General features: G+C 48.8%; 1 protein-coding gene across 1 annotated transcript in view; it reads left to right on the top strand.

The window, feature by feature from the left end:
• LOC134984583 (uncharacterized) overlaps positions 1-21,721 on the top strand; it is a 146,448-nt gene that overhangs the window by 99,954 nt on the left and 24,773 nt on the right. The window contains exons 6-10 of the mRNA XM_063950135.1: positions 1,792-1,872; positions 9,133-9,216; positions 20,632-20,739; positions 20,832-20,984; positions 21,114-21,239. Coding sequence (XP_063806205.1) covers positions 1,792-1,872; positions 9,133-9,216; positions 20,632-20,739; positions 20,832-20,984; positions 21,114-21,239 — 552 coding nt within the window. The remainder of the gene's footprint in view (positions 1-1,791; positions 1,873-9,132; positions 9,217-20,631; positions 20,740-20,831; positions 20,985-21,113; positions 21,240-21,721) is intronic.

Here is a 21,721-nt window from a genome sequence, read left to right as displayed (position 1 = left end):
CCACCACCACTACTATTACCACCATTACTACTACCACCACCACCACCACTACTACTGCTGCTGCTGCAGCTGCTACTACCACTCCTACTACTACCACCACCACCACCACTACTACTCCCACTACTACTGCTGCTGCTACTACCACTACTACTACTACTCCTACTACTACCACTACTACTCCTAACACTACCACTACTACTACTACTACTGCTGCTGCTGCTACTACTACCACCACCACCACTACTCCTACTACTACAACTACTACTGCTGCTACTACCACTACTATTACTACCACCACCACTATTACTATTACTACTACTACCACCACCACTACTACTACTGCTGCTGCTGCTACTACTGCTATTACTACCACCATTACTACTACTACCACCACCACCACCACTACTATTACCACCATTACTACTACCACTACTACTACTACTGCTGCTGCTACTACTACCACCACTACTACTCCTACTATTACCACTACTACTACCACCACCACCACTACCACTGCTACTACTACCACCACTACTACTACTACTACTCCTACTACCACTACTACTACTACCACCACTACTACTACTACTACTCCTACTACCACTACTACTACCACCACCACTACTACTGCTGCTACTACCACCACCACTAATACTACTACTTACTCCTACTACCACCACTACTACTACTACTACTACTACTACTACTACTACTGCTGCTGCTACTACTACTACTACCACTACTACTACCACCACTAATACTACTACTAGTACCACTACTACTACCACCACCACTACTATTACCACGACTACTACTCGTACTGCTGCTGAGCTACTACTACTACTACTACCACTGCTGCTGCTGCTACTACTACTACTACCACTGCTGCTGCTACTACCACCACTACTACTACCACTGCTGCTGCTACTACTACTACTACCACTGCTGCTGCTGCAATTACTACTACTACCACCACCACTAATACTACTCCTACTACTACCACCACTAATACTATTACCACTACTACTACCACTACTACTACTTCTACCACTACTACTCGTACTGCTGCTGCTACTACTACCACCACCACTACTACTCCTACTACCAGTACTACTACTTCTACTACTACTACTACTACCACTGCTGCTGCTGCTATTACTACTACTACCACCACTACTACTACTGCTGCTGCTACTACCACCACCACCACCACTACTACTACTCCTACTACTGCTGCTACTACTACCACCACCACCAATACTACTATTACCACCACTACTACTCCTACAACTAACACCACTACCACTGCTACTACCACCACTACTACTGCTACTACTAATACTGCTGCTGCTACTACTGCTGCTATTACTACTACCACCACCACTACCACTACTACTACTACCACCACTACTACCACCACTCCTACTCCTACTACTGCCACTACTACCACTACCACCACCACTACTACTACCACCACTACTACCACCACTCCTACTACTGCCACTACTACCACTACCACCACCACTACTACTACTACTACACTACTACCAATACTACTATTACTACTGCTATTACTACAACTACTACTAGTTGCAGGTTGGAACGATATCGTTCTGGTGCATGTCCAGCTACGGGTCCACAGGGGCAGGGACCGATGTGAGTGATTGACACATTCTCTGTACAGCGCTGCGGAATATGTGGGCGCTATATAAATAAGTGGTAATAAATTGTGTTGGAGGCTCTACATACGGTGTGATATACGACACTATAACTCTTTATGTCCATTTGCAGCGTTTGGAGTTATTGAAGCTGGAGAAGGACTTTGAGCTGCAGTTACAGCTGAAGAGAGACCTCCCCCGGGCGATATCTCTGGTATGGGGCACAGCTGCTGGGAGTGATCAGGGGATTGTCACTTCTGGGCTTCCATATAAACCTGCCATTGGCGCTTGTTCCCTAAATGTGACACTTACTACTACTGCTACACACCTGAATATCACAGTAATCCTGCGCACAGACCGCGGGCAGCACATATACTGGGGGCGCTCACATTACATGCACCACATGGCTCAGTAATCCTGTGCACAGACCGCGGGCAGCACAAATACTGGGGGGTGCTCACATTACATGCACCGCATGGCTCAGTAATCCTGTGCACAGACCGTGGGCAGCACAAATACTGGGGGTGCTCACATTACATGCACCACATGGCTCAGTAATCCTGTGCACAGACCGCGGGCAGCACAAATACTGGGGGTGCTCACATTACATGCACCACATGGCTCAGTAATCCTGTGCACAGACCGTGGGCAGCACATATACTGGGGGGCACTGACATTACATGCACCACATGGCTCAGTAATCCTGTGCACAGACTGCGGGCTGCACAAATACTGGGGGGTGCTCACATTACATGCACCGCATGGCTCAGTAATCCTGTGCACAGACCGTGGGCAGCACAAATACTGGGGGTGCTCACATTACATGCACCACATGGCTCATTAATCCTGTGCACAGACCGTGGGCAGCACATATACTGGGGGGCACTGACATTACATGCACCACATGGCTCAGTAATCCTGTGCGCAGACTGCGGGCTGCACAATACTGGGGGGTGCTCACATTACATGCACCGCATGGCTCAGTAATCCTGTGCACAGACCGTGGGCAGCACAAATATTGGGGGTGCTCACATTACATGCACCACATGGCTCAGTAATCACAGACTGCGGGCAGCACAAATACTGGGGGTGCTCACATAACATGCACCACATGGCTTAGTAATCCTGTGCACAGACCGTGGGCAGCACATATACTGGGGGGCACTGACATTACATGCACCACATGGCTCAGTAATAATGTGCACAGACCGCGGGCAGCACAAACACTGGGGGTGCTAACATTACATACACCACATGGCTCAGTAATCCTGTGCACAGACCGCAGGCAGCACATATATTGGGGGCGCTCACATTACATGCACCACATGGCTCAGTAATCCTGTGCACAGACCACAGGCAGCACATATATTGGGGGCGCTCACATTACATGCACCACATGGCTCAGTAATCCTGTGCACAGACCGCAGGCAGCACATATATTGGGGGCGCTCACATTACATGCACCACATGGCTCAGTAATCCTGTGCACAGACCACGGGCAGCACATATATTGGGGGTGCTCACATTACATGCACCGCATGGCTCAGTAATCCTGTGCAAAGACCACGGGCAGCACAAATATTGGGGGTGCTCACATTACATGTACCACATGGCTCAGTAATAATGTGCATAGACCGCGGGAAGCTCAAATACTGGGGGTGCTCACATTACATGCACCGCATGGCTCAGCAATCCTGTGCACAGACCACAGGCAGCACATATATTGGGGGTGCTCACATTACATGCACCGCATGGCTCAGTAATCCTGTGCACACACTGCGGGCTGCACAAATATTGGGGGTGCTCACATTACATGCACCGCATGGCTCAATAATCCTGTGCACAGACTGCGGGCATCACATATATTGGGGGCGCTCACATTACATGCACCGCATGGCTCAGTAATCCTGTGCACAGACCGCGGGCATCACATATATTGGGGGCGCTCACATTACATGCACCGCATGGCTCATTAATCCTGTGCACAGACCGCGAGCATCACTTATATTGGGGGCACTCACATTACATGCACCACATGGCTCAGTAATCCTGTGCACACACTGCTGGCAGCACAAATATTGGGGGTGCTCACATTACATGCACCGCATGGCTCAGTAATCCTGTGCACACACTGCTGGCAGCACAAATATTGGGGGTACTCACATTACATGCACCGCATGGCTCAGTAATAATGTGCACAGACTGCGGGCATCACTTATATTGGGGGCGCTCACATTACATGCACCACATGGCTCAGTAATCCTGTGCACACACTGCTGGCAGCACAAATATTGGGGGTACTCACATTACATGCACCGCATGGCTCAGTAATAATGTGCACAGACTGCGGGCATCACTTATATTGGGGGCGCTCACATTACATGCACCACATGGCTCAGTAATCCTGTGCACAGACTGCGGGCAGCACAAATATTGGGGGTGCTCACATTACATACACTGCATGGCTCAGTAATCCTGTGCACAGACTGCGGGCAGCACATATATTGGGGGTGTTGTACCCCGATATGGTGAGGGTGAGGTGGGTGCGGTGCGTACAGGATGGAAACACCTGGAGCTGAGTCAGCTTCCTATTGGAGACTCTCTCTTGCGGTTCCACACCACAGCAGAGAGGTAAGGACAATCTGTAATACCCCTAATAGGCAGACTGCTGCCAGTATCTCATTATACTCATTACCTCTCTATAGGTACCCCAGCATTGCTGAGACCAGAGATTGGATAATGTCATGGTCATGTACTGGATAATGTGTGGTCATGTATGTCACCTCCTGTAATAATGTGTCAGGTGCTGGGTGACGCTCTGTGCAGGACTAGGTCTCGCCATATGCAGCGCCCCATGATATGATCCTCCCGGAGAACTGCCGCAGTGATGACAAGGACCACGGATTGTGTATGCTGTATGGTGAAAGGGATTATGGGAATGTATACGCGGAGGATGTGAAACGCGCGGCTCTGGATGTTATAGGCCCTCGCATTTCACCTGCAGTCATTCTCATATACCCCCAGAGTGACACCTGAACAGCGAGGGCGGGGGCTACTTATTACTGGTCAATGAGGGGAAAATACCCCCAGAGTGACACCTGAACAGCGAGGGCGGGGGCTACTTATTACTGGTCAATGAGGGGAAAATACCCCCAGAGAGACACCTGAACAGCGAGGGCGGGGGCTACTTATTACTGGTCAATGAGGGGAAAATACCCCCAGAGTGACACCTGAACAGCGAGGGCGGGGGCTACTTATTACTGGTCAATGAGGGGAAATACCCCCAGAGTGACACCTGAACAGCGAGGGCGGGGGCTACTTATTACTGGTCAATGAGGAGAAAATACCCCCAGAGCGACACCTGCACAGCGAGGGCGGGGGCTACTTATTACTGGTCAATGAGGGGAAATACCCCCAGAGTGACACCTGAACAGCGAGGGCGGGGGCTACTTATTACTGGTCAATGAGGGGAAAATACCCCCAGAGAGACACCTGAACAGCGAGGGCGGGGGCTACTTATTACTGGTCAATGAGGGGAAAATACCCCCAGAGTGACACCTGAACAGCGAGGGTGGAGGCTACTTATTACTGGTCAATGAGGGGAAAATACCCCCAGAGTGACACCTGAACAGCGAGGACGGGGGCTACTTATTACTGGTCAATGAGGGGAAAATACCCCCAGAGCGACACTGAACAGCGAGGGCGGGGCTACTTATTACTGGTCAGTGAGGGGAAAATACCCCAGAGTGACACCTGAACAGCGAGGGCGGGGGCTACTTATTACTGGTCAATGAGGGGAAAATACCCCCAGAGTGACACCTGAACAGTGAGGGCGGGGGCTACTTATTACTGGTCAATGAGGGGAAAATACCCCCAGAGAGACACCTGAACAGCGAGGGCGGGGGCTACTTATTACTGGTCAATGAGGGGAAAATACCCCCAAAGTGACACCTGAACAGCGAGGGCGGGGGCTACTTATTACTGGTCAATGAGGGGAAAATACCCCCAAAGTGACACCTGAACAGCGAGGGCGGGGGCTACTTATTACTGGTCAATGAGGGGAAAATACCCCCAGAGCGACACCTGAACAGCGAGGGTGGAGGCTACTTATTACTGGTCAATGAGGGGAAAATACCCCCAGAGTGACACCTGAACAGCGAGGGCGGGGGCTACTTATTACTGGTCAATGAGGGGAAAATACCCCCAGAGAGACACCTGAACAGCGAGGGCGGGGGCTACTTATTACTGGTCAATGAGGGGAAAATACCCCCAGAGCGACACCTGAACAGCGAGGGTGGAGGCTACTTATTACTGGTCAATGAGGGGAAAATACCCCCAGAGAGACACCTGAACAGCGAGGGTGGAGGCTACTTATTACTGGTCAATGAGGGGAAAATACCCCCAAAGTGACACCTGAACAGCGAGGGTGGAGGCTACTTATTACTGGTCAATGAAGGGAAAATACCCCCAGAGAGACACCTGAACAGCGAGGGCGGGGGCTACTTATTACTGGTCAATGAGGGGAAAATACCCCCAGAGCGACACCTGAACAGCGAGGGCGGGGGCTACTTATTACTGGTCAATGAGGGGAAAATACCCCCAGAGCGACACCTGAACAGCGAGGGCGGGGGCTACTTATTACTGGTCAATGAGGGGAAAATACCCCCAGAGAGACACCTGAACAGCGAGGGCGGGGCTACTTATTACTGGTCGATGAGGAGAAAATACCCCCAGAGAGACACCTGAACAGCGAGGGCGGGGGCTACTTATTACTGGTCAATGAGGGGAAATACCCCCAGAGTGACACCTGAACAGCGAGGGCGGGGGCTACTTATTACTGGTCAATGAGGGGAAATACCCCCAGAGTGACACCTGAACAGCGAGGACGGGGGCTACTTATTACTGGTCAATGAGGGGAAAATACCCCCAGAGTGACACCTGAACAGCGAGGGCGGGGGCTACTTATTACTGGTCAATGAGGGGAAAATACCCCCAGAGTGACACCTGAACAGCGAGGGCGGGGGCTACTTATTACTGGTCAATGAGGGGAAAATACCCCCAGAGTGACACCTGAACAGCGAGGACGGGGGCTACTTATTACTGGTCAATGAGGGGAAAATACCCCCAGAGTGACACCTGAACAGCGAGGGCGGGGGCTACTTATTACTGGTCAATGAGGGGAAAATACCCCCAGAGTGACACCCGAACAGCGAGGGCGGGGGCTACTTATTACTGGTCAATGAGGGGAAATACCCCCAGAGTGACACCTGAACAGCGAGGGCGGGGGCTACTTATTACTGGTCAATGAGGGGAAAATACCCCCAGAGTGACACCTGAACAGTGAGGGCGGGGGCTACTTATTACTGGTCAATGAGGGAAAATACCCCAGAGTGACACCTGAACAGCGAGGACGGGGGCTACTTATTACTGGTCAATGAGGGGAAAATACCCCAGAGAGACACCTGAACAGCGAGGGCGGGGGCTACTTATTACTGGTCAATGAGGGGAAAATACCCCCAAAGTGACACCTGAACAGCGAGGGTGGAGGCTACTTATTACTGGTCAATGAGGGGAAAATACCCCCAGAGCGACACCTGAACAGCGAGGGCGGGGGCTACTTATTACTGGTCAATGAGGGGAAAATACCCCCAGAGCGACACCTGAACAGCGAGGGCGGGGGCTACTTATTACTGGTCAATGAGGGGAAAATACCCCCAGAGTGACACCTCAACAGCGAGGGCGGGGCTAGTTATTACTGGTCAATGAGGGGAAAATACCCCCAGAGCGACACCTGCACAGCGAGGGCGGGGGCTACTTATTACTGGTCAATGAGGGGAAAATACCCCCAGAGCGACACCTGAACAGCGAGGGCGGGGGCTACTTATTACTGGTCAATGAGGGGAAAATACCCCCAGAGAGACACCTGAACAGCGAGGTCGGGGGCTACTTATTACTGGTCAATGAGGGGAAAATACCCCCAGAGCGACACCTGAACAGCGAGGGCGGGGGCTACTTATTACTGGTCAATGAGGGGAAAATACCCCCAGAGTGACACCTGAACAGCGAGGGCGGGGGCTACTTATTACTGGTCAGTGAGGGGAAAATACCCCCAGAGTGACACCTGAACAGCGAGGGCGGGGGCTACTTATTACTGGTCAATGAGGGGAAAATACCCCCAGAGCGACACCTGAACAGCGAGGGCGGGGGCTACTTATTACTGGTCAATGAGGGGAAAATACCCCCAGAGAGACACCTGAACAGCGAGGGCGGGGGCTACTTATTACTGGTCAATGAGGGGAAAATACCCCAGAGGGACACCTGAACAGCGAGGGCGGGGGCTACTTATTACTGGTCAATGATGGGAAAATACCCCCAGAGTGACACCTGAACAGCGAGGGCGGGGGCTACTTATTACTGGTCAATGAGGGGAAAATACCCCCAGAGCGACACCTGAACAGCGAGGGCGGGGGCTACTTATTACTGGTCAATGAGGGGAAAATACCCCAGAGGGACACCTGAACAGCGAGGGCGGGGGCTACTTATTACTGGTCAATGAGGGGAAAATACCCCAGAGGGACACCTGAACAGCGAGGGCGGGGGCTAGTTATTACTGGTCAATGAGGGGAAAATACCCCAGAGGGACACCTGAACAGCGAGGGCGGGGGCTACTTATTACTGGTCAATGATGGGAAAATACCCCCAGAGTGACACCTGAACAGCGAGGGCGGGGGCTAGTTATTACTGGTCAATGAGGGGAAAATACCCCCAGAGCGACACCTGAACAGCGAGGGCGGGGGCTACTTATTACTGGTCAATGAGGGGTGTGTCAATGAGTGTGCTCCCGCAGCAGACACACAGCAGAATGGCGTGCTCCCGCAGCAGACACACAGCAGAATGGCGTGCTCCCGCAGCAGGCACACAGCAGAATGGCGTGCTCCCGCAGCAGGCACACAGCAGAATGGCGTGCTCCCGCAGCAGACACACAGCAGAATGGCGTGCTCCCGCAGCAGACTCGTGTTACATCATTTGGTCATGAAGCGGCTGCCGGAAGGAGGTAACCGAGTTTCAAAAGGGGCTCATCGTAGGCTGCGCAATGTCATGTGTCCAGGGCGACGCTGGACTGGTATACAGAGTATTCCGTAACCCGGATACACTGGCAGCTCAGAGTCCAGATCTAACCCCACTGAGAACCTCTGGGAGGAATTGGTGGACGGGTGCGTTCTTCTTCAGTGTCGCAGTTGGTCACTGTACTTATGGCTGTACGGCAAAGTGCTCCGCCTGCTGGTGTCCAGGAACCTGTGGACAGTTTACCCAGAAGGGTGTCTGCAGTAGTCACTGCACGTGGTGACCCTACAGAGTACTGACGTCAGGACCATCTCATTGCTCTATTCCTGTCCGCTTACAATCACTTGTGTCCATATGGCGTAGAATAAATGATCACATGACAGGAATGACCTCTTCACTTCTGCTTCAGGACCTCTGCGTCTCTCTTACACACCACCTGATGGTTACCCTGATACGTCAGCTGGAGGGGACGTCACAGAGCCTCACCATACAGGTAAGTACCAGCGCTGACCGCCAGCGTGTACCGGAACATGTATGACCTATATGTCATCTGTCCTTCACTATACTAATCCACAGAGCATCTCCTATATAACACACACACACATATATATATATATATATCTCCATAGTGTCTCCTCTCCCCTATATACCCAGTACACACTGTACATATATATCCATAGTGTCTCCTCTCCCCTATATACCCAGCACACACTGTACATATGTATCCATAGTGTCTCCTCTCCCCTATATACCCAGCACACGCTGTACATATGTATCCATAGTGTCTCCTCTCCCCTATATACCCAGCACACGCTGTACATATGTATCCATAGTGTCTCCTCTCCCCTATATACCCAGCACACCCTGTACATATGTATCCATAGTGTCTCCTCTCCCCTATATACCCAGCACACCCTGTACATATGTATCCATGGTGTCTCCTCTCCCCCCTATATACCCAGCACACCCTGTACATATGTATCCATAGTGTCTCCTCTCCCCTATATACCCAGAACACACTGTACATATGTATCCATAGTGTCTCCTCTCCCCCTATAGACCCAGCACACACTGTACATATGTATCCATAGTGTCTCCTCTCCCCCTATATAACCAGTACACCCTGTACATATGTATACATAGTGTCTCCTATCCCCTATATACCCAGCACACCCTGTACATATGTATCCATAGTGTCTCCTCTCCCCCCTATATACCCAGCACACCCTGTACATATGTATCCATAGTGTCTCCTCTCCCCCCCTATATACCCAGCACACCCTGTACATATGTATCCATAGTGTCTCATCTTCCCCCCTATATACCCAGCACACCCTGTACATATGTATCCATAGTGTCTCCTCTCCCCTATATACCCAGAACACATTGTACATATGTATCCATAGTGTCTCCTCTCCCCTATATACCCAGAACACCCTGTACATATGTATCCATAGTGTCTCCTCTCCCCCTATATACCCAGCAGACGCTGTACATATGTATCCATAGTGTCTCCTCTCCCCTATATACCCAGCACACCCTGTACATATGTATCCATAGTGTCTCCTCTCCCCCCTATATACCCAGCACACCCTGTACATATGTATCCATAGTGTCTCCTCTCCCCCCTATATACCCAGTACACCCTGTACATATGTATCCATAGTGTCTCCTCTCCCCTATATACCCAGCACACCCTGTACATATGTATCCATAGTGTCTCCTCTCCCCCTATATACCCAGCACACCCTGTACATATGTATCCATAGTGTCTCCTCTCCCCTATATACCCAGAACACACTGTACATATGTATCCATAGTGTCTCCTCTCCCCTAAAATACCCAGCACACACTGTACATATGTATCCATAGTGTCTCCTCTCCCCCTATATACCCAGTACACCCTGTACATATGTATCCATAGTGTCTCCTCTCCCCTATATACCCAGCACACCCTGTACATATGTATCCATAATGTCTCCTCTCCCCTATATACCCAGCACACCCTGTACATATATATCCATAGTGTCTCCTCTCCCCTATATACCCAGCACACACTGTACATATGTATCCATAGTGTCTCCTCTCCCCCCTATATACCCAGTACACCCTGTACATATGTATTCATAGTGTCTCCTCTCCCCTATATACCCAGCACACCCTGTACATATGTATCCATAGTGTCTCCTCTCCCCTATATACCCAGCACACCCTGTACATATGTATCCATAGTGTCTCCTCCCCCCTATATACCCAGAACACCCTGTACATATGTATCCATAGTGTCTCCTCTCCCCCTATATACCCAGCACACACTGTACATATGTATCCATAGTGTCTCCTCTCCCCCTGTATATCCAGCACACCCTATACATATGTATCCATAGTGTCTCCTCTCCCCTATATACCCAGAACACACTGTACATATGTATCCATAGTGTCTCCTCTCCCCCTATATACCCAGTACACGCTGTACATATGTATCCATAGTGTCTCCTCTCCCCTATATACCCAGCACACGCTGTACATATGTATCCATAGTGTCTCCTCTCCCCTATATACCCAGCACACCCTGTACATATGTATCCATATTGTCTCCTCTCCCCCTATATACCCAGCACACCCTGTACATATGTATCCATAGTGTCTCCTCTCCCCCCTATATACCCAGCACACCCTGTACATATGTATCCATAGTGTCTCCTCTCCCCTATATACCCAGCACACCCTGTACATATGTATCCATAGTGTCTCCTCTCCCCTATATACCCAGCACACCCTGTACATATGTATCCATAGTGTCTCCTCTCCCCTATATACCCAGAACACCCTGTACATATGTATCCATAGTGTCTCCTCCCCCCTATATACCCAGCACACACTGTACATATGTATCCATAGTGTCTCCTCTCCCCTATATACCCAGCACACCCTGTACATATGTATCCACAATGTCTCTTCTCCCCTATATACCCAGCACACCCTGTACATATGTATCCATAATGTCTCCTCTCCCCTATATACCCAGCACACCCTGTACATATATATCCATAGTGTCTCCTCTCCCCTATATACCCAGCACACCCTGTACATATGTATCCATAGTGTCTCCTCTCCCCTATATACCCAGCACACCCTGTACATATGTATCCATAGTGTCTACTCTCCCCTATATACCCAGCACACCCTGTACATATGTATCCATAGTGTCTCCTCTCCCCTATATACCCAGCACACCCTGTACATATGTATCCATAGTGTCTCCTCTCCCCTATATACCCAGCACACCCTGTACATATGTATCCATAGTGTCTCCTCCCCCCTATATACCCAGAACACCCTGTACATATGTATCCATAGTGTCTCCTCTCCCCCTATATACCCAGCACACACTGTACATATGTATCCATAGTGTCTCCTCTCCCCCTATATACCCAGCACACCCTGTACATATGTATCCATAGTGTCTCTTCTCCCCTATATACCCAGAACACACTGTACATATGTATCCATAGTGTCTCCTCTCCCCCTATATACCCAGTACACGCTGTACATATGTATCCATAGTGTCTCCTCTCCCCTATATACCCAGCACACGCTGTACATATGTATCCATAGTGTCTCATCTCCCCTATATACCCAGCACACCCTGTACATTTGTATCCATATTGTCTCCTCTCCCCCCTATATACCCAGCACACCGTATCCATAGTATCTCCTCTCCCCTATATACCCAGCACACCCTGTACATATGTATCCATAGTGTCTCCTCTCCCCTATATACCCAGCACACCCTGTACATATGTATCCATAGTGTCTCCTCTCCCCCTATATACCCAGCACACACTGTACATATGTATCCATAGTGTCTCCTCTCCCCCTATATACCCAGCACACACTGTACATATGTATCCATAGTGTCTCCTCTCCCCCTATATACCCAGCACACACTGTACATATGTATCCATAGTGTCTCCTCTCCCCTATATACCCAGCACACCCTGTACATATGTATCCATAGTGTCTCCTCTCCCCTATATACCCAGCACACCCTGTACATATGTATCCATAGTGTCTCCTCTCCCCCTATATACCCAGCACACCCTGTACATATGTATCCATAGTGTCTCCTCTCCCCTATATACCCAGCACACCCTGTACATATGTATCCATAGTGTCTCCTCTCCCCCTATATACCCAGCACACCCTGTACATATGTATCCATAGTGTCTCCTCTCCCCTATATACCCAGCACACCCTGTACATATGTATCCATAGTGTCTCCTCTCCCCTATATACCCAGCACACCCTGTACATATGTATCCATAGTGTCTCCTCTCCCCTATATACCCAGCACACCCTGTACATATGTATTCATAGTGTCTCCTCTCCCCTATATACCCAGCACACCCTGTACATATGTATCCATAGTGTCTCCTCTCCCCTATATACCCAGCACACCCTGTACATATGTATCCATAGTGTCTCCTCTCCCCTATATACCCAGCACACCCTGTACATATGTATTCATAGTGTCTCCTCTCCCCTATATACCCAGCACACCCTGTACATATGTATCCATAGTGTCTCCTCTCCCCCTATATACCCAGCACACCCTGTACATATGTATCCATAGTGTCTCCTCTACCCTATATACCCAGCACACCTTGTACATATGTATCCATAGTGTCTCCTCTCCCCTATATACCCAGCACACCCTGTACATATGTATCCATAGTGTCTCCTCTCCCCTATATACCCAGCACACCCTGTACATATGTATTCATAGTGTCTCCTCTCCCCTATATACCCAGCACACCCTGTACATATGTATCCATAGTGTCTCCTCTCCCCCTATATACCCAGCACACACTGTAAATATGTATCCATAGCGTCTCCTCTCCCCCCTATATACCCAGCACACACTGTACATATGTATCCATAGTGTCTCCTCTCCCCCTATATACCCAGTACACCCTGTACATATGTATCCATAGTGTCTCCTCTCCCCCTATATACCCAGCACACACTGTACATATGTATCCATAGTGTCTCCTCTCCCCCTATATACCCAGCACACCCTGTACATATGTATCCATAGTGTCTCCTCTCCACTATATACCCAGCACACCCTGTACATATGTATCCATAGTGTCTCCTCTCCCCTATATACCCAGCACACCCTGTACATATGTATCCATAGTGTCTCCTCTTCCCCTATATACCCAGCACACCCTGTACATATATATCCATAGTGTCTCCTCTCCCCTATATACCCAGCACACACTGTACATATGTATCCATAGTGTCTCCTCTCCCCCCTATATACCCAGTACACCCTGTACATATGTATTCACAGTGTCTCCTCTCCCCTATATACCCAGCACACCCTGTACATATGTATCCATAGTGTCTCCTCTCCCCTATATACCCAGCACACCCTGTACATATGTATCCATAGTGTCTCCTCTCCCCTATATACCCAGTACACCCTGTACATATGTATCCATAGTGTCTCCTCTCCCCTATATACCCAGAACACCCTGTACATATGTATCCATAGTGTCTCCTCTCCCCCTATATACCCAGCAGACGCTGTACATATGTATCCATAGTGTCTCCTCTCCCCTATATACCCAGCACACCCTGTACATATGTATCCATAGTGTCTCCTCTCCCCCCTATATACCCAGCACACCCTGTACATATGTATCCATAGTGTCTCCTCTCCCCCCTATATACCCAGTACACCCTGTACATATGTATCCATAGTGTCTCCTCTCCCCTATATACCCAGCACACCCTGTACATATGTATCCATAGTGTCTCCTCTCCCCCCTATATACCCAGCACACCCTGTACATATGTATCCATAGCGTCTCCTCTCCCCTATATACCCAGAACACACTGTACATATGTATCCATAGTGTATCCTCTCCCCTATATACCCAGAACACACTGTACATAAGTATCCATGTCTCCTCTCCCCTATATACCCAGCACACCCTGTACATATGTATCCATAGTGTCTCCACTCCCCTATATACCCAGCACACACTGTACATATGTATCCATAGTGTCTCCTCTCCCCCTATATACCCAGCACACACTGTAAATATGTATCCATAGTGTCTCCTCTCCCCCCTATATACCCAGCACACCCTGTACATATGTATCCATAGTGTCTCCTCTCCCCTATATACCCAGAACACACTGTACATATGTATCCATAGTGTCTCCTCTCCCCCTATATACCCAGTACACCCTGTACATATGTATCCATAGTGTCTCCTCTCCCCCTATATACCCAGCACACACTGTACATATGTATCCATAGTGTCTCCTCTCCCCTATATACCCAGCACACACTGTACATATGTATCCATAGTGTCTCCTCTCCCCCTATATACCCAGCACACCCTGTACATATGTATCCATAGTGTCTCATCTCCCCTATATACCCAGAACACACTGTACATATGTATCCATAGTGTCTCCTCTCCCCTATATACCCAGTACACCCTGTACATATGTATCCATAGTGTCTCCTCTCCCCCTATATACCCAGCACCCACTGTACACATGTATCCATAGCGTCGCGTCTCCTCTCCCCCCTATATACCCAGCACACACTGTACATATGTATCCATAGTGTCTCCTCTCCCCTATATACCCAGAACACACTGTACATATGTATCCATAGTGTCTCCTCTCCCCTATATACCCAGCACACACTGTACATATGTATCCATAGTGTCTCCTCTCCCCCTATATACCCAGTACACCCTGTACATATGTATCCATAGTGTCTCCTCTCCCCTATATACCCAGCACACCCTGTACATATGTATCCATAATGTCTCCTCTCCCCTATATACCCAGCACACCCTGTACATATATATCCATAGTGTCTCCTCTCCCCTATATACCCAGCACACACTGTACATATGTATCCATAGTGTCTCCTCTCCCCCCTATATACCCAGTACACCCTGTACATATGTATTCACAGTGTCTCCTCTCCCCTATATACCCAGCACACCCTGTACATATGTATCCATAGTGTCTCCTCTCCCCTATATACCCAGCACACCCTGTACATATGTATCCATAGTGTCTCCTCTCCCCTATATACCCAGTACACCCTGTACATATGTATCCATAGTGTCTCCTCTCCCCCTATATACCCAGTACACCCTGTACATATGTATCCATAGTGTCTCCTCTCCCCCTATATACCCAGCACACACTGTACATATGTATCCATAGTGTCTCCTCTCCCCCTATATACCCAGTACACCCTGTACATATGTATCCATAGTGTCTCCTCTCCCCTATATACCCAGCACACCCTGTACATATGTATCCATAGTGTCTCCTCTCCCCCCTATATACCCAGCACACCCTGTACATATGTATCCATAGTGTCTCCTCTCCCCCCTATATACCCAGCACACCCTGTACATATGTATCCATAGTGTCTCATCTTCCCCCCTATATACCCAGCACACCCTGTACATATGTATCCATAGTGTCTCCTCTCCCCTATATACCCAGAACACATTGTACATATGTATCCATAGTGTCTCCTCTCCCCTATATACCCAGAACACCCTGTACATATGTATCCATAGTGTCTCCTCTCCCCCTATATACCCAGCAGACGCTGTACATATGTATCCATAGTGTCTCCTCTCCCCTATATACCCAGCACACCCTGTACATATGTATCCATAGTGTCTCCTCTCCCCCCTATATACCCAGCACACCCTGTACATATGTATCCATAGTGTCTCCTCTCCCCCCTATATACCCAGTACACCCTGTACATATGTATCCATAGTGTCTCCTCTCCCCTATATACCCAGCACACCCTGTACATATGTATCCATAGTGTCTCCTCTCCCCCCTATATACCCAGCACACCCTGTACATATGTATCCATAGTGTCTCCTCTCCCCTATATACCCAGAACACACTGTACATATGTATCCATAGTGTATCCTCTCCCCTATATACCCAGCACACACTGTACATATGTATCCATAGTGTCTCCTCTCCCCCTATATACCCAGTACACCCTGTACATATGTATCCATAGTGTCTCCTCTCCCCTATATACCCAGCACACCCTGTACATATATATCCATAGTGTCTCCTCTCCCCTATATACCCAGCACACACTGTACATATGTATCCATAGTGTCTCCTCTCCCCCTATATACCCAGTACACCCTGTACATATGTATTCATAGTGTCTCCTCTCCCCTATATACCCAGCACACCCTGTACATATGTATCCATAGTGTCTCCTCTCCCCTATATACCCAGCACACCCTGTACATATGTATCCATAGTGTCTCCTCCCCCCTATATACCCAGAACACCCTGTACATATGTATCCATAGTGTCTCCTCTCCCCCTATATACCCAGCACACACTGTACATATGTATCCATAGTGTCTCCTCTCCCCCTATATACCCAGCACACCCTGTACATATGTATCCATAGTGTCTCCTCTCCCCTATATACCCAGAACACGCTGTACATATGTATCCATAGTGTCTCCTCTCCCCCTATATACCCAGTACACGCTGTACATATGTATCCATGGTGTCTCCTCTCCCCTATATACCCAGAACACACTGTACATATGTATCCATAGTGTCTCCTCTCCCCTATATACCCAGCACACACTGTACATATGTATCCATAGTGTCTCCTCTCCCCCTATATACCCAGTACACCCTGTACATATGTATCCATAGTGTCTCCTCTCCCCTATATACCCAGCACACCCTGTACATATGTATCCATGTCTCCTCTCCCCTATATACCCAGCACACCCTGTACATATGTATCCATAGTGTCTCCTCTCCCCCTATATACCCAGCACACACTGTACATATGTATCCATAGCGTCTCCTCTCCCCCCTATATACCCAGCACACCCTGTACATATATATCCATAGTGTCTCCTCTCCCCTATATACCCAGCACACACTGTACATATGTATCCATAGTGTCTCCTCTCCCCCCTATATACCCAGTACACCCTGTACATATGTATTCATAGTGTCTCCTCTCCCCTATATACCCAGAACACCCTGTACATATGTATCCATAGTGTCTCCTCTCCCCTATATACCCAGCACACCCTGTACATTTGTATCCATATTGTCTCCTCTCCCCCTATATACCCAGCACATATGTATCCATAGTGTCTCCTCTCCCCCCTATATACCCAGCACACCCTGTATCCATAGTGTCACCTCTCCCCCCTATATACCCAGCACACCCTGTACATATGTATCCATAGTGTCTCCTCTCCCCTATATACCCAGCACACCCTGTACATATGTATCCATAGTGTCTCCTCTCCCCTATATACCCAGCACACCCTGTACATATGTATCCATAGTGTCTCCTCTCCCCTATATACCCAGAACACCCTGTACATATGTATCCACAGTGTCTCCTCTCCCCCTATATACCCAGCACACACTGTACATATGTATCCACAGTGTCTCCTCTCCCCCTATATACCCAGCACACACTGTACATATGTATCCATAGTGTCTCCTCTCCCCCTATATACCCAGCACACACTGTACATATGTATCCATAGTGTCTCCTCTCCCCCTATATACCCAGCACACACTGTACATATGTATCCATAGTGTCTCCTCTCCCCTATATACCCAGCACACCCTGTACATATGTATCCATAGTGTCTCCTCTCCCCTATATACCCAGCACACCCTGTACATATGTATCCATAGTGTCTCCTCTCCCCCTATATACCCAGCACACCCTGTACATATGTATCCATAGTGTCTCCTCTCCCCTATATACCCAGCACACCTTGTACATATGTATCCATAGTGTCTCCTCTCCCCTATATACCCAGCACACCCTGTACATATGTATTCATAGTGTCTCCTCTCCCCTATATACCCAGCACACCCTGTACATATGTATCCATAGTGTCTCCTCTCCCCCTATATACCCAGCACACACTGTAAATATGTATCCATAGCGTCTCCTCTCCCCCCTATATACCCAGCACACACTGTACATATGTATCCATAGTGTCTCCTCTCCCCCTATATACCCAGTACACCCTGTACATATGTATCCATAGTGTCTCCTCTCCCCCTATATACCCAGCACACACTGTACATATGTATCCATAGTGTCTCCTCTCCCCCTATATACCCAGCACACCCTGTACATATGTAGCCATAGTGTCTCCTCTCCACTATATACCCAGCACACCCTGTACATATGTATCCATAGTGTCTCATCTCCCCTATATACCCAGCACACCCTGTACATATGTATCCATAGTGTCTCCTCTCCCCCTATATACCCAGCACACACTGTACATATGTATCCATAGTGTCTCCTCTCCCCTATATACCCAGAACACACTGTACATATGTATCCATAGTGTCTCCTCTCCCCTATATACCCAGCACACCCTGTACATATGTATTCATAGTGTCTCCTCTCCCCTATATACCCAGCACACCCTGTACATATGTATCCATAGTGTCTCCTCTCCCCCTATATACCCAGTACACAATGTACATATGTATCCATAGCGTCTCCTCTCCCCCTATATACCCAGCACACACTGTACATATGTATCCATAGCGTCTCCTCTCCCCCTATATACCCAGCACACACTGTACATATGTATCCATAGTGTCTCCTCTCCCCCCTATATACCCAGCACACCCTGTACATATGTATCCATAGTGTCTCATCTCCCCTATATACCCAGAACACACTGTACATATGTATCCATAGTGTCTCCTCTCCCCTATATACCCAGCACACACTGTACATATGTATCCATAGCGTCTCCTCTCCCCCTATATACCCAGCACACACTGTACATATGTATCCATAGTGTCTCCTCTCCCCTATATACCCAGTACACCCTGTACATATGTATCCATAGTGTCTCCTCTCCCCCTATATACCCAGCACACCCTGTACATATGTATCCATAGCGTCGCGTCTCCCCTATATACCCAGTACACCCTGTACATATGTATCCATAGTGTCTCCTCTCCCCCTATATACCCAGCACACACTGTACACATGTATCCATAGCGTCGCGTCTCCTCTCCCCCCTATATACCCAGCACACACTGTACATATGTATCCATAGTGTCTCCTCTCCCCTATATACCCAGAACACACTGTACATATGTATCCATAGTGTCTCCTCTCCCCCTATATACCCAGTACACCCTGTACATATGTATCCATAGTGTCTCCTCTCCCCCTATATACCCAGCACACACTGTACATATGTATCCATAGTGTCTCCTCTCCCCTATATACCCAGCACACACTGTACATATGTATCCATAGTGTCTCCTCTCCCCCTATATACCCAGCACACCCTGTACATATGTATCCATAGTGTCTCCTCTCCCCTATATACCCAGCACACACTGTACATATGTATCCATAGTGTCTCCTCTCCCCTATATACCCAGCACACACTGTACATATGTATCCATAGTGTCTCCTCTCCCCTATATACCCAGCACACACACTGTACATATGTATCCATAGTGTCTCCTCTCCCCTATATACCCAGCACACACTGTAAGTAAGTGTTGGTCTGTAGATCAGAGCCTGTACTTTATCACCCACATATACTATAGCCCCTGTTATCCAATAGTTCAGAGGTTCTGAAATGCGGTACCCAAGACCCTCCAACACTCCAGGTTTTAGGTATATTCTTGGCTCAGCACAGATGGTTAAATTAAATTGACTGAGATTGGCCAAGCATTGGTAAACTAAAAACCTGGACCGTTGGGGTGCCCTGAGGGTGGCGTGTGAGAACCTCCACCATACAGTAGCTGATCGTGATGTTTCTGGCAGGAGACGGTGTGGGAAGTCCTCAGGAAACGCTATGTGAATGATGATATAAGCTGCCGTGGACTCCAGGACTATCTGTCTGCTGTGGTGAGATATTCCTCTGATAGTCAGGTAACTCCTCATCTGGTTATTAGGTCATATTTATGCAGCGGACGCTCCAGTCTTGGGGGAGAGCTCAGTGTTCTGGTGTTTCCCTTCTCTAGGTAGTGTCCCTCCTGGGCTTGGTGCTGCAGTGTGATATGGATCCTACAGTACTGAGCTATGTTCTCCTCATGGCTGAGATGGTGTCCATGTGCCCACTGTCAAACCTGGACCAGGTCCAGCTCTTTCTCCATACTCAGTACCCATTTCTAGAGGTAAGACCCAACGCGCCTGCTCTGCCATCCCAACCACCCTACAGACCAACAGGGTCTCTTGCAGCAAAGCCTACTCTTGTATGATATATCTATCTCGCTGTTATAAAAATATGCTTCTTATTCCGGAAGGACACAGAATGGGACCGCCTGCTTCTGGAGTTCACTTCCTACAGCAGGAGATGTGTGTCTCCCCCAACTGTCATGGGGTTTATCTTACACATGATTCTGCAGAACCAAGAGCCCCTTATCACAGAGGTAAGTGTGTGGAGTGCGGAGCAGGTTTCAGAGGGGAGGGAGGCAGGAGACAGACACCTGCGACAGAGAAAGAATATGGCAAAATGTAGCATTAAGTTTAGATTGAAGTGGTGAGAGACAGGAGTGAGGGAGGCCAGAAAGGAGAAGGTTATAGGGAGGGAGATGAAGGATGTGAGTTTTGATGGCAGGAAGCAAAGAAGAGTATGGAATTTCCAAGGGAGGACATTTAGAGGGATAAGATACGGGGATAAGAACAAAGCCTTGGGAGGACACCTGGAGGTAGAGGAAGGGAGAGGAGATGTAGAGGTATAAGAGATGGTACTAAAAACAAAGCCTTAGGAGGACACCCAGAGGTAGAGGAAGGGAGAGGAGATGTAATAATAATTTTATTTATATAGTGCTCTTTCTCCAATAGGACTCAAGGCGCTTAACAGATACATAGCATAATATAGTACAGAAAATAATGAAGTATAGAAAAGCTT

The sequence above is a fragment of the Pseudophryne corroboree genome, assembly GCF_028390025.1.
Source record: "Pseudophryne corroboree isolate aPseCor3 chromosome 3 unlocalized genomic scaffold, aPseCor3.hap2 SUPER_3_unloc_67, whole genome shotgun sequence".
NCBI classification, from domain to species: Eukaryota; Metazoa; Chordata; class Amphibia; order Anura; family Myobatrachidae; genus Pseudophryne; species Pseudophryne corroboree.
This window is presented reverse-complemented; position numbering and strand designations above follow the sequence as displayed.